Raw genomic sequence first — 13,101 nt, 5'->3', positions numbered from 1 at the left:
TTTTTAAAACTGATCTTGCTGTTTTTAATTTTTAAAATTACAGAGTTTCAACAGAGGTAAGTTGTCATACATGTTTCCAAGCCCTTTATTATAGAAGGACAGCATTACAAACAAATCCATCTGCTGTGGTACCACTGTTCTCCACATCCATTACAAATAACATAAGTCAACATTTGTTCATCTGGATTTGTGTTTCTCACCCAAGCTGGAAGGAAGAGAGTTCCTCTGGCAATCATGGTGACAGTGCAATCAAATTTTTCACAGCGTCTGCATTTTATTTTGTTTGTCTGTGTGCCATTAATCACCTGTGGAAGCTGATGTTCCTGAACAGACGATTTTGTGTACAGAGCCCTGAGCTGTTTCAGTTCATCACTGGCCATTTCCATCACTGTCATCTCAGCAAAAGCCTTTGGGCTCAAAGTTCCTGAAAAAAGGTTATGCTTTAAGTGGCAGCTTTTAGGGTTCTTAAGGTTAGAGATTTTACTTCTGATGCAATTTTTATACTTTTTATCATTTTTAGCATGAAGAGCAAAAACATGTTCTTCAATTTCTTTAGCTAACTCTAGCCATTTAACAGTTTCTTCTTCATCCTTGGCAGAACCAATCAAAGCTTTGTAAAGAAGATCCACACATTTCCACCTCAGAGCTCTCATCAGGTCCTGCTGCAGACTGGCTTCGCTAACAACAGATTTAGAATTTTCATGAACACTGTACTGTTCCTCAGAAGAATGCTGATTAATACTGCCTTCTGCATTGTTATGTACCATATTTTTAACAGTTTGTGATGGGACCAAAGTGTTGGAACTAGTACCATCTAACGCCTCCTGCTGACATGGTCCTTCAGGTCCTTCAGACAGCAACTTTTCTGTAGGAACTACACTGAGATGCTCAATTTCTTCTTTCACATCCACAGAAACCGACTTTTTAACTTGCAATGACTGAGCACAGTTATTCTTGTAAAGTGTTTTCCACTTCGACAATAACTGCTTTGCTTTCTTTTTCAACTCTCCTGAAGGGCAGCTCTTGAGTACTCTATATACAGCCTTGGTAACTTCTGTCCCCTGGAGATATTCTACAGTCATATCAACATCTGCAAGTTCTTTAAGATGATCCTCAATATCTTGCAAATTGTTCTCAGACAGCAGGGTTTCAATACAATGGGCTCTGTGTACAATATCTTTCAGATCAGATATTTTTAAACCTAGAAACAAACAAAAAGATCATCACCTTTCCAACAATTACAACATTAATTCACCTCCTGTATATTCACACAAGATCTTCTTTTAATTTTATGCTATTTTATACTATTTTGTTTGTATCTATCACTGGGTTTCCCATAATTTTCTTAAAAACACCATTCTGGTTCCTACATGTCCCTCAACTGTTCACTTGCTGTGCAAGAGATCATCTCTTTCAGAAGTCTCTCCTTACAGCTATCAGAGAAGCAAGTCAGAGACTGAGGTCCCATTGCTGCCCTTCCCTTGCTAGCTCTGGCATCATATTACAGATGGATTACAAGATGGGGCAGCTCAAAAACAATGACACCTGCAGGGTTTCAAAACACTGACATCTACAAACTTTGAAAATTCTCAAAGGTTAAAGACAGATCCCTCTATATTTTCTTGCAGCTGTAGCATTATTAAAGCATGCTCCCATATATTCTCACACATAAAGGAAAATCAAAGGGGGTCTTCAGAATGCGGAATCTCATGGTTTCAATAGTATTTCCTTTTGATTCCTTTTCATTAAGCCCTTTGATTAAAAAATGTTCAGTGCATTGTTAGTGAAAATTCACATGCAAAAAATAATTTTATATTCCTAACAGTATTCTTCTTACTGATAAGGAGAATCAAATGTAGAATGCAGAAATGAATGGTGTGTTCTAAGTGTTGTGTTCTTTTCCACAGTTAGTCTTCTAAGTTTATGCACAAAATCCTTGTTTTGTCTGAAATTGCATCCATCCTGATTCTACTCCAGAAAAACTCCTCTGCCTGGCAGAGACAAGGCCAGCTACACACATCCCTATGGGAAGAAGTCACAAGCTGGTTACTTGCAGCATCAATGTTTCCATGATGAACACTCCTGAGAACAGGGGTAGGGAAGGGACAAGAGATACAGCTGGGTGAGATACACTGTTGTTTCTATGACCACCACCAGCTAACTTGTCCTTTACATGACCAAAACAAGTTCAAACTTTAGGTAGGACCTCAGAGCTCCACAAAAGAGAAGAACAGAGAGGACAAGTCTTCATTTTTTTCGATAGGAACAGAACCAACCCATCCTCCAGAGTAAATGTTCTGAGCATTCCCTTAAGCTGTATTTAAACACTTGTCTTACATTCTGAAGTCCTGCAAAACCTCAATAATGGCGATTTCAGAAACCAATTTATTACTCAAGAAGTTTCAAACTCAGAGAAACAGGATCCAGTTTTCACATACTTAAGTTGAGCCCTCTGCATCCTGACACTAAAAAGAATGTCAGTGCATCCACTGCTCTGTTCTGCTACAGGAACACAGAGGCTGTGAACAGAAGGAAGAGCTTTGTCATGTAGGAGAGCCAAGATACAGCAAGAACAGTTCCCTGTCTCCAGAGTACCCAGAGGAAGAAACTTGTAATTACTGATGCCATGGTAATACTGCAGTGTATTTTCTAGCCAAAGCTCACTGGGAACCCAAGTATAGCAAGCCTGAGTCCTCCCCTGCTCAGACTCCTGTTCTTTGAACTCTGATGTTTCTGTTATAAATCAGATAGAACAGTAAGTTGGGAGAAGCCCCAAAACCTTTTGAAGCGAATGCAAGTGTGTCACAGAAATCAAGCTGCAATTCCAAATGGAAAATTATTCTACCACTTGAGGGAGCTGTGGCATAGCAAACCCATGAAATCTTGTGAAATGTGCATGAAAAACTCCAGCCTCTGAAGAAAAAAGATAAAATGACTACGCTATGAACTTTAGTAGACTTCACATTTTTAAGGTACATATTTGCCTAATTTTGGCAAACAAACCATGCAGAGTCCATAGATGCTGGGATACAGACAGGAGGGAAAGAGTAATCCCTTATCCAGTTACTATCTGTACACTGTGCTTTGATTTTTTTTTAAATTTGGAATTTGACTGCTTTTCTACCTGATTTAATGCAGTTTGACAAATGCTGCTGAGCAAATATTTATAAAATTAACTGAATCGAACTCAGTCAGCACTGTTCTGCAGTTCAGCAGTGTTCCTGATTCTAAGAGACAAGAAATCTGAGAAAGACTAGTTTTTTTCCTAAGTTACAAAATGAATCATGCATCTCTGTTAAGGTGGAGCTGTAAGAAAAAGAAAGAACAAATGATAGTGTCACAATTTTGTGCAGTAGAAAACAAACACCCTCAACCCTCCCACAACAGCACAGGGCATTTCAGTTTAGCACTGACAGAATCACAGAATGGTTTGGGCTGAAAGGGGCCTTAAAGAACACCTAGTTCCAACCCCCCTGCAATGGGCAGGGATGCCATTTACTAGACTTGGCTGCTCAGAGACCCATCTAACTGAATACTCCCAAGGATGTGGCAGCCACATCTTCTCTGGGCAACCTGTTCTAGTGCCTCATCACCCTCTGCATAAAGAATTTCTTCCTAATATCTAATATAAATCTGCCCTCTGTCAATCTAAAACCATCCACATTTGGTCTGGCACTATCTACCCATATAAAAAGTCCCTCTCTCTCCTTTTTATAAAGACCCTGCAGTACTGGAAGGCCACAGTAAAGCCTCCTCAAAGCCTCCTCTTCTCCAGGCTGACCAAGTCCAGCTCTCTCAGCCTGCCTTTATGGGAGAGGGATTTCAGCTCTCTGAGCATCTTTGTGGTCCTCCTTTGGTCCTGCTCTAACAAGTCCATGTTTATCTGGTGCTGGACCCCACACCTGGATGCAGCACTCCTGGTGGGGTCTCATGAGGGCAAAGTAGAGGGGGAGAATCTCCTCCCTTGACCTGCTGGCTGGGCTGCTTTGGATGCAGCCCAGGGTGCCATGGGCCTTCTGGGCTGCAAGCACGCACTGCTGGCTCATGTGCAGCTCTTCATCCACAGGAGCCCCCAAGCCCTTCTCTGCAGGGCTGCTCTCAGTGACTTCCTCTCCCAGTCTGTGCTCATGTCTGGGACTGCCCTGACTCAGGTGCAGCACCTTACCCTCAGGCTTGTTGAACCTCAGGAGGTGCTCACAGGCCCAACTCCTCAAGTTTGTCCAGGTTCCCCTGGATGGCATCTTGTCCTGCTGTGGTATCATCTGCAAACTTGCTGAGGGTGCACCAATCCCATTGCCCATGTCACTGATGAAAATATTAAAGGGTGCCAGTCCCATGAGAGTCCCATGGACTCACTCACCACCAGCCTCTACCTAGACATAGAGCCACTGACCACAACTCCTTGGCTGCATCCATCCAGCGACTCCACATCCACTGAATATTAATGAGTCCATCCATAAAACCCATGTCTCTCCAATCTGGAGATAAGGATGTCATGAGGGACTATAACAAAGGCCTTACAGAAGTCTAGATAGATGACATTGGTCAGTCTTCCCTTGTCAACCCTTGCTATCACTCTATCATAGAATGCCACCACTGGCTACCTTGAATTGCCCCCCTATCTCTTATGTGCCTTAGCACATCTTCCAGGAGGCTTTCCTAGGCACAGAGGTGAGCCTCACCAGTCTGTAGTTCCCTGGATCTTTCTTTCTCTCCTTCTTAAAAATGGAAGTGACATTTCCCTTTTTCCAGTCACCAGGGACTTCACCTAATTGCTATGACTTTCCAAATACGCATGAGAACATCAGTTTGAATTCCAAGCTACACTGAAGGTTACAAGGCTCATATTTACAGTGAGACTCTGTAATGCTGTGCTGATGAGGCACTTTCTTGCCAAATCATTACAAGCTCTCACTCTGACTGCACGGTATAATGAGTCACTTGTGTGTACAAGAATAAATGATGACAATCAATAAAAACCTTGTAAGCCAGTTTTCTTCCAAAAAAAAAAAAAAAACAAAAAACCAAAAAAAACCACATCAGGCTACCTCAGGTTTAAAATATGGCCATCGTGTAATAATACCAAGTTGAATCAGAACATTTTTAAACAGTAAAATGACTAAGTAAGAGAAAATCAACCAACAAACTAACAAACAAAAAACACAACCCAGGCCAAGACGCTGTTAAGTGTAAATTCAGTCCCTGGGAAAAACACTGCCGCCTCCAAAAGCATTTGGGATAAATGCTTTGTCTTTGCTTTACACCTTCTCTTGTACAAAGCCATTGTCCATTTTGTCTTAACCCTGAAAAACCAAGACAAACTCAGAATGCATCCAAGCAAGTGTGCATGAATGTCTTCGAAGGGTGAATACCTGTCCTTTTCTCCCTCATCCCAACCTCCACTGCAGGTGAGATTTTCTCCAAGAAATCCTATGCAATTGGAAAAAAAATCCAGACCACACCCCAGATAAGAATCAGAAGACAAGTACTCCTAACATTGTGTCCTGGTGTCCTTTGGGGTAGAGTTAATTTCCTTCACAGTGGCTTGCATGGGGCTGTGCTCTGAATTTGTGCTGAACACAGGCTGATAATATGGAGATGTTTTTATTATTGCTGAGCAGGGCTTACACAGAGCCAAGGCCTTTTCTGCCTTTCCTACTGCCTTGCTGGCAAGGAAGTTGGGGGTGCATGGGAGACTGGGAGGAGAGACACAGCTGGGACAGGTGACCCCAACTGACCAAAGGATATTCCAGACCATCTGACATCATGCTCAGTGTATAAAGTGGGGGAAAGAAAAAGGAAGAGGGGGACAGTCAGAGTGATGGAGTTTGTCTTCCCAAGTCTCTGGTAGTCTCTGACACATGGTAGGCTCTTCTGGAGATGTCTGAAGACCTGCCTGCCCATGGGAAGTAGTGAATGAATTCCTGGTTTTGCTTTGCTTATGTGTGCAGCTTTTACTTTTCCTATTAAACTGTGTTTATCTCAACCCAGGAGTTTTCTGTTTTTTACCTTTCCCATTCTCTCCCCAGTCCCACTGCTGGGGCTGTGAGTGAGAGGCTTTGTGGGACCTGGGGTTAAACCATGACACAGGGGAATAAATGTTCTGCAAACATTGTGTTAAAAATGTTAATGCTACAGCAGAGATGGTGCATAGCATAGTCCTAGAAACAACAGCTTACTTTGGGCAACGTAAATCCCAGATAAAAAATGAAAATTACTGAATGCTATTTTAAATTCAAGAGCCCAAGCAGAAATCAGAGAATTCTCTCAGCCAGCCTCCAACCCCAGAAACATTTTTTTATCCTATCTACAGTGGGAGAGCAGATATCAACTGTGGGATCTCAGCACCTCAGGACTGATGTGCCGAGTCACCAGGACCACCCTTGGGGGGCTCGGAGGTCCTGGAATGTTGCCAGGGGTGTCGGTGGCTGGACTTTGATCCTGCACGGGAGACGACACCTGTATGAGGATGGGAGGATTTCACTGGGGTAAATGGTGAAGGGATAAGTTAATTAGAGTGTGAAACACAGGGTTTAGAATTTCTGTACAGGGGGGTCTAGAGAAGTAAGATGGAGGAATTGGGGCGTGTCCTGTCCTTCTTCTTCTTAGCCTCCATCTTCTGTGGTGATGGTGGCACTTTGGGATTGGTCCTTACTGGGAGTGCACTGGTCAATAAGGGTGAAAGGTATTGGGGGAAATAGGTAAATATTGTATACGTAGTTTTGAGTATAAAGATAGGTGACCGCCCCGGGGGCTCTCAGTGTGCTCATGGCTGGCTGCTGTGCAGACCTCTGTCGGGCCGAGAGAAAATCTTTTAGATAAAAAACTAATAAACACTGAAGACCGAGAAAAAACCTGAAGACTCTTCTCGTCCTTTGGAGCACGGGCTGCCCAAGGCCATCCCGAGCCTTTCCAGGCCATAAAACAGCCGAGAAAGAGATAAGTGGCGTCCCTGGGTGGGCTCGAACCACCAACCTTTTGGTTAATTTCCAGCTGTCCATGGCCACTGACATCTCACTGACCAAGAGTCACCTCTCACTCACAGATTCAGAAGCACTAGAGTACACAGTACTAATATGGAGAAGTAGCTTTGTTCAGCACGTTTTACATCAGTGACTGCTTGAACTACAGCACTCTTAACTAATCTGGAGCTAAACTGTCTCCACCCTGTGTTTCTCTCAGTGAAATCATTCTCCCACAGCTTTCATCCCAAATTAGCAAGTTTGAAGAGGAGAGATGGTAGAGTGTATTCCATTCATGCGAAGATGCACAGAGTTTCCCCTTTTCAAGGCCAATTTTTAATCCTTATTTGGAGTTGCTTCTTCTAGACCCCTCAATGTTTAATTAAATTCTTATATACTTAAAAAAATAATTAAACAATCAATAGAGCACATAATGAAATTCTCAAGCCTCAGGGATCAATCCCAATGCAGAGCTGTCAGCACATTTTTTCTAGTAAGATCAAACATGCATGGACTTAATGAGATAGGAAAAGCTGTTGTCCTTACCAGACCGCTTAGCCACTGGCTTCATTTGACACCAGTATGTAAGACAGAGCTCACGAAAAGGTTCAATATATTACAGCTACACCAGATAAATTAAACCCTGACTTGTTCCATGGCAAAAGCAAAATGAGAAAATACTTTACAAATTGAACAGCTACAGCTGCTTTGAGTTCTAGGATGCTCTGCTGATGTTGGAGAGGATGCACATCCCAGCAGACATTACCTTGCTAAGGGCTCCTTTTAATAACTTCATTTACAGTTAAACTGATTCACTCTGGAAGATATTTCAGCTTTTCCTATATCCTGTCTTCCTAACCATGTGAATTTTTCTACTGAATGAAGCAGCTAACTACTTGGAACACTGAAAATGTTACAAGCAATGCATTATTCCACTGATATGAAATCTTTATTTTTATTGATATTGTTGACATTGTTATTAAAATTTTATGGAGTTAAAAAAAATTACAAAATTTACTTTTAACAAGTTACAGGTTACAAGTGTCAAGTGGAGATATTAGCTAACCTCTTCCACAACTGGACAGATACACAGACTCACAACACATTCTAATAAATTACGATTCAGGGGGCAATAATAAAATGTATATATATAGTTCTGAGAGATTTGTCATCAACAGTTTTATTGGCAATTATGTATAAATAAAGTGGGTGTCTATTTGCTTTAAAATTTGTACCATTTCACATAAAGAAACACTTGCAGGGTTTCTCTAAGGTACAACCAGATTATTTTTCAATATTAAATAACTTTAGTCTAAAATCCATTTCCTAGTTTGGACACAAGGTCCAGAAATGTTCCATGGAGCTCCCTGGTTTTTCAAATTTTCATGACAAAGCCTTGTCAAAGCTGGCAGAGGAATCCCTTTTCTCTCAGCCACTTTCAACTATGTCAGTATGAGGTACTAGCTGGGGCTTCAAGCAAGTCAAAAGTCAGGCCTTTGACACACAGGGCACATTTTCTAACATGAACTCCTATTTTGGCCTCAAGTGACAATAGATAGGAAAAGAAGTGTGTTGAATGGAACTTCAGCAGATGACTGAGACATGACTTAATGCTGCTACAGTAAGGTTTATCATGAGATTCAGCCTTTTGTGCAGCTGCACACAGTTTTCAACAAACCATACAGTAACTTTAGTGATTATATATTAACAGAGTCTCCTGCAAGCTAAAGAGTACAGCTTATCATCTGCATAAAAATCCAAGCTTCTGGAAAACCCGGCATTTTCCCAACACATCTCTATCATGAAGAGCAAAACTAAAGCTGAGCCAAGCAGAAAATGCTAATATCAATCCTTTAACATCACCTGGCTCAGTACTGAACCAAAACTTCACTGTGTGAAAGAGTTCTTTGCACTTTATGAAATTACTGCTTCATTTCCTAACATTCACGTTTCTTTAACAGTAACAGATTTTAGAACAAAAAAGAACTGTTGTTACATCTGACAGACAACATGAACAATGTTTCACCATTTTCCCACAGCAAGAGGCTACTATAAACATTCTCCCTCACTCAAGAAACATACCTGGCAATAGAAATATGATCTAAGTTGATTTGTGTAATCATTTATTAAATAACTACTTTTATGCAATATAGTTTAGACTCCTAACTGTTCATCTGGACGGATGCAAATGTTCATATCCATATTTCCAATCACTTCAGACAGCAAACTAGCCAAAAAACTTCAGGAAGGCCATGATACCTCCAAGTAGAAGCCAGTTTCTTCAACATACTTTAACTGTATTGCCTTATACAGGTAACAGTTGCAGTTCATTGGTTCATTGTAAATTTGGGATTGTATCACTCAGCGGCTCCGCTCCCTCTACTCAATGTCTGTGCACAAGAAGCATTTGCAACATTGTCTCCCTAAGACTGGGATATCACAATTCAAAATTCCTAGTACACTGAGAGTGGCTTATACACTATGATGCTCTTAGAAGGAAAAAAAAAGGGAACCGTTCAGCATTTCTTATGAATTTGTAAGTCTCTAGTTTTCCCATCTTTCCACTGCAGACAAAATGATTGGGAGTTTACACCCTTTTTAAAAAGGAAAGGTTACAGTCTTATGTACAACATGGCTCCAGCAGCCAGTACTTCAAAAAAAATTCTGACTTTCATATGTTCTATTATACAGTCTTCTACAATGACTGAAAATTCTTTCCCTGTTTCCCTATACAGACATTACCTTTCATGTTCATTCTTGGCTTTACAGCTTTCCTCCACTATTTTGTAACTTCGTCTTAAATTTTTTGTTCATTTACCCAAGGAGAATTAGCACTTTTTAAACCTACAGAGAAGAAGAACATATTGTGAGCTGCAGGTTTAACATTGGCTTTTAAGTGAGAGATCTCATCAAACTTTCTTCCATCTATTTTTTAGTCTCCATAAATGTTGTTTATATCCTTTTGCAGACGTACCTATTTGAAACCTTGACAACCTCAATGTAAACAAAGCTTTCCTGAGGTGGATCACACTTCCTTCTTTCACTGAGCTCTGCACTGGGGCACAGAAGTCCAACAAAACAGACTGTCTTGAAAACAGGAGCCTAAATCAGTAAGTAAAAATGTACTTAAAACTTATTTGTTAACAAAGCACATTTGTTAACTTAATACTTCAGAATAAAAATATGAATAATTTTGGAGAGAAATAAGCAATGCTTTCTCTTGAAGACATTTCCTTGACAAAATAGCTTTAAAGATTATTCTTTATCACATACAGCTAGCAAGGAATTAAATTCTAGCACACTACAAGCAAAGGTAAATGTTTAGTTTGCAATGTCTTTTTATGGAAAATTGTGCTGACAAATTCATATAAGTAATGTATGAACATGAAAGTAATAAAAACATGCTTTATGAACTTCTGCAAGCTTTTCATCATTTGTCAGATGAACACCATCTTTTCATTGCTTTAACATTAATTTTTTTAGTTAAGTCTTGGCTCTACACTATCGCTATTTATCATTCCATTGCTGGGGCCATACTTAGATTAAATATCACTGTTGTTGTTTTACAGGTTTTCCACTGAAAAATTATAAAACTTTTTTCCTTTAAAAATAAATCCTTTGTATGCAAGAGAGTACATATGCTCTTGAAAAGACCATCCATCCTGAATGGATAAAGTGTATGATTTAAACAAGTGGTATTTCTAAAATATTATTAGTGTCTGCTGACATTCCTTATGCTAAAATATGAACACTTAAAAGTGAAAGTACATAATTTCTTAATACTTTAGAGTCTTGATCAAAGACCCATGATGTACTGGTTCAAGCAAAGGGTGAAATACACTTGAAATGAAATAGATTTTTATATATTTAACTATTAAAATAATACTACATTTAAAAGCATGAACTTTAACTCCTTTCTATATTTATGCCGGCATATGTCTTATTTCAAGACATCAATGCTGCATGGAGACCAATATAAAAAATACATAAAGAATTCCTATAATAGCACCATTACAGATATACATCCTGCAGCTTCCAATCCAAGGCCAGCCTCTTCTGTGAGCGGAATTACAGCCACTTTCGATATAAATCAGAAGGGAGGTTACAGCAGCTGGGAGCAGCAGCCCAGCCGTGTGCGTTTGGAATCAGCTCACATTCTCTTGGTGCTAAAGCCAGCCACAAGTGACAGCTTGTCTGGCCGAGGCTGGGGGTCAGGCTCATGCCACCAGCGGCTGAGAATCCCCACTGGAACCTCCATGTTGGTCAGCAGCCCATGAAACCTGGGGAGATCAGCCTGCAAATGTGCCCGGAAACCTGCGGGAGATCAGCCTGCAAATGTGCCCGGAAACCTGCGGGAGATCAGCCTGCAAATGTGCCCGGAAACCTGCGGGAGATCAGCCTGCATATCTGCCCGTGGTCGCTTCCCAGGAAACAGGTGGGCCCATGCACGCTTTAACTGTGACCCAGAATGCCACGGGTACGCTAACTCTGTGGGGTTTTCTCCAAATTCTTCATTAAAACGTCACAAAATCATAGAGCTAATTAGGTTGGAGAAGATCTGAGATCATCAAGTCCAACCTATGACTGAACATCACCTGTCAACCAGACCACGATACTGAGTGCCACGTCCTCAAACACCTCCAGGACCGGTGACTCCACCGCCTCCCTGGGCGGTCCATTCCATCTAATCACCCTGGTGAAGAAATTCTTCCTGATGTCCAAGCTAAACCTCACCTGGCTCTTCACACCCGTTCCTGCCACACACCCCCATACCCGTCTAGCTTAATTCTGACGGGGGCGAAATGCTGCCCCGCACAGCCGGGGCAGGAGGAAAAGCAAGCACAGCCCTACCTACCAAACCCCCGCTTCTCAGGGCGCTGTTCCCCGTTCCCCTCGGTCCCGAGTGCCAGCCGGTGCTCGCACCGTGCTGAAGGGCAAACCCGGGCTGCGGAGCACCTGGGCCGTTGGTGCCTCCTGCCACTTTTCCCTGGCCTCACCGCCAAGACAAGAACGGCGGCTCCCCGGGCACTACTGAGGCGGGGAAGCCGCCCTCCTGCTGCCCCCGGCGAAACACACAGCGCTGCTCCCGCAGGCCCCGTGCCCCGGCAGCCCGGCTGGCGCCCTCACCTCCGCAGCGGGGCCCGACATGGCGCCGCCCGCTCGCTTCCTGCTGCGCCGCCATCTCCGGGCCCGGGCGGCTGCGCGCTGCTCCCGCTGCTGCCGGGGCGCCGGCGGACACCGGGCTGGGCAACGTCGCTGCGGGCGCGGGCTGTGTCGGAAAGAGAAATCACTTCCCGGTGTAGCAGGAATATCAGTACCACGTCCCGGTGTACCAGGAATACAGGTACCAAGTACCGTTGTACCAGCGCGGCCCGCAGGACTAGGGAAGCGATTCCTCCCCTGTACTCGGCACCGCTGAGGCCGCCTTGACTACCGTGCCCACTTCTGGGCGCCTCACTCCAGAGAGGGCACTGAGGTGCTGGAGTGTAGCTATGATATTTTCTGAAAAATCCTTTCCTTAGGATTTTTTCTCCTGAGAAACTGAGTGGCCTCAGGAACAAAATGTAAACAATGGTTATCTGCTGCTTTGGAATGCAACAGGTGCATCTGTGATTGGTCTCATGTGGTTGTTTCTAATTAATGGCCAATCACAGTCAGGTGGCTTGGACTCCCTGTCAGAGACTCAAGCCTTTGTCTTTCATTCCTTCTTTTTCTATTCTTAGCTAGCCTTTTGATGAAATCCTTTCTTCTATTCTTTTAGTATAGTTTTAATATAATATATATCATAAAATAATAAATCAAGCCTTCTGAAACATGGAGTCAGATCCTCGTCTCTTCCCTCATCCTAAGACCCCTGTGAACACCGTCACACTGGAGCCTGTCTGGAGAAGGGTTGGGAGCACATGTCCGATGGGAAGAGGCCGAGGGAGCCGGGGTTGTTGGGCTGAGAGAAAAGGGGGCTTGGGGGTGACCTTATCACTGTCTGCAACCACGTGACAGGAGATTGTAGCCAGCTGTGGATCGGTCTCTTCTCCCACCAACTAGTGGCAGGATGGGAGGATATCACCTCAAGCTGTGCCAGAAGAGGTTTAGTTGGACATTAGGAAGAATTTCTTCACAGAACGAGTGACTAGATGCT

At 42.7% G+C, this 13,101-nt stretch overlaps 1 protein-coding gene across 5 annotated transcripts; it reads right to left on the bottom strand.

Moving 5' to 3' along the window:
- TCEANC (transcription elongation factor A N-terminal and central domain containing) lies at positions 1 to 12,189 on the bottom strand. 5 transcript variants are annotated; one of them, XM_059466518.1, is made up of 4 exons: positions 12,090 to 12,178; positions 9,937 to 10,064; positions 9,705 to 9,806; positions 1 to 1,201 (listed from the first exon to the last, which is right to left on the bottom strand). In XM_059466518.1, the coding sequence occupies exons 3-4, from the start codon at positions 9,715 to 9,717 to the stop codon at positions 105 to 107; spliced, it is 1,110 nt and encodes a 369-aa protein (XP_059322501.1). In that variant the 5' UTR covers positions 9,718 to 9,806; positions 9,937 to 10,064; positions 12,090 to 12,178; the 3' UTR covers positions 1 to 104. The 5 variants fall into 5 exon arrangements, with proteins under 5 accessions (XP_059322501.1, XP_059322500.1, XP_059322502.1 ...); XM_059466517.1 differs by lacking the exon at positions 12,090 to 12,178 and adding an exon at positions 11,818 to 11,856; XM_059466519.1 differs by lacking the exon at positions 9,937 to 10,064 and having other exon boundaries at positions 12,090 to 12,124.
- Positions 12,190 to 13,101: the final 912 nt, after the last annotated feature.

The sequence above is a fragment of the Ammospiza nelsoni genome, chromosome 2 (assembly GCF_027579445.1).
Source record: "Ammospiza nelsoni isolate bAmmNel1 chromosome 2, bAmmNel1.pri, whole genome shotgun sequence".
Lineage (NCBI taxonomy): Eukaryota > Metazoa > Chordata > Aves > Passeriformes > Passerellidae > Ammospiza > Ammospiza nelsoni.
The sequence above is the reverse complement of the archived record's forward strand: the minus strand, read 5'-3'. Positions and strand labels throughout refer to the sequence as shown.

Bases quoted from the DNA above. Each gene is read 5' to 3' on its own strand.
- TCEANC (XM_059466516.1), bottom strand. From the start codon at position 12,144: ATGGCGGCGCAGCAGGAAGCGAGCGGGCGGCGCCATGTCGGGCCCCGC. The intron at 1,202-12,089 runs GTGAGGGCGCCA...GTTTGTTTCTAG, and splicing joins TGTCGGGCCCCGCTGCGGAG to GTTTAAAAATATCTGATCTG.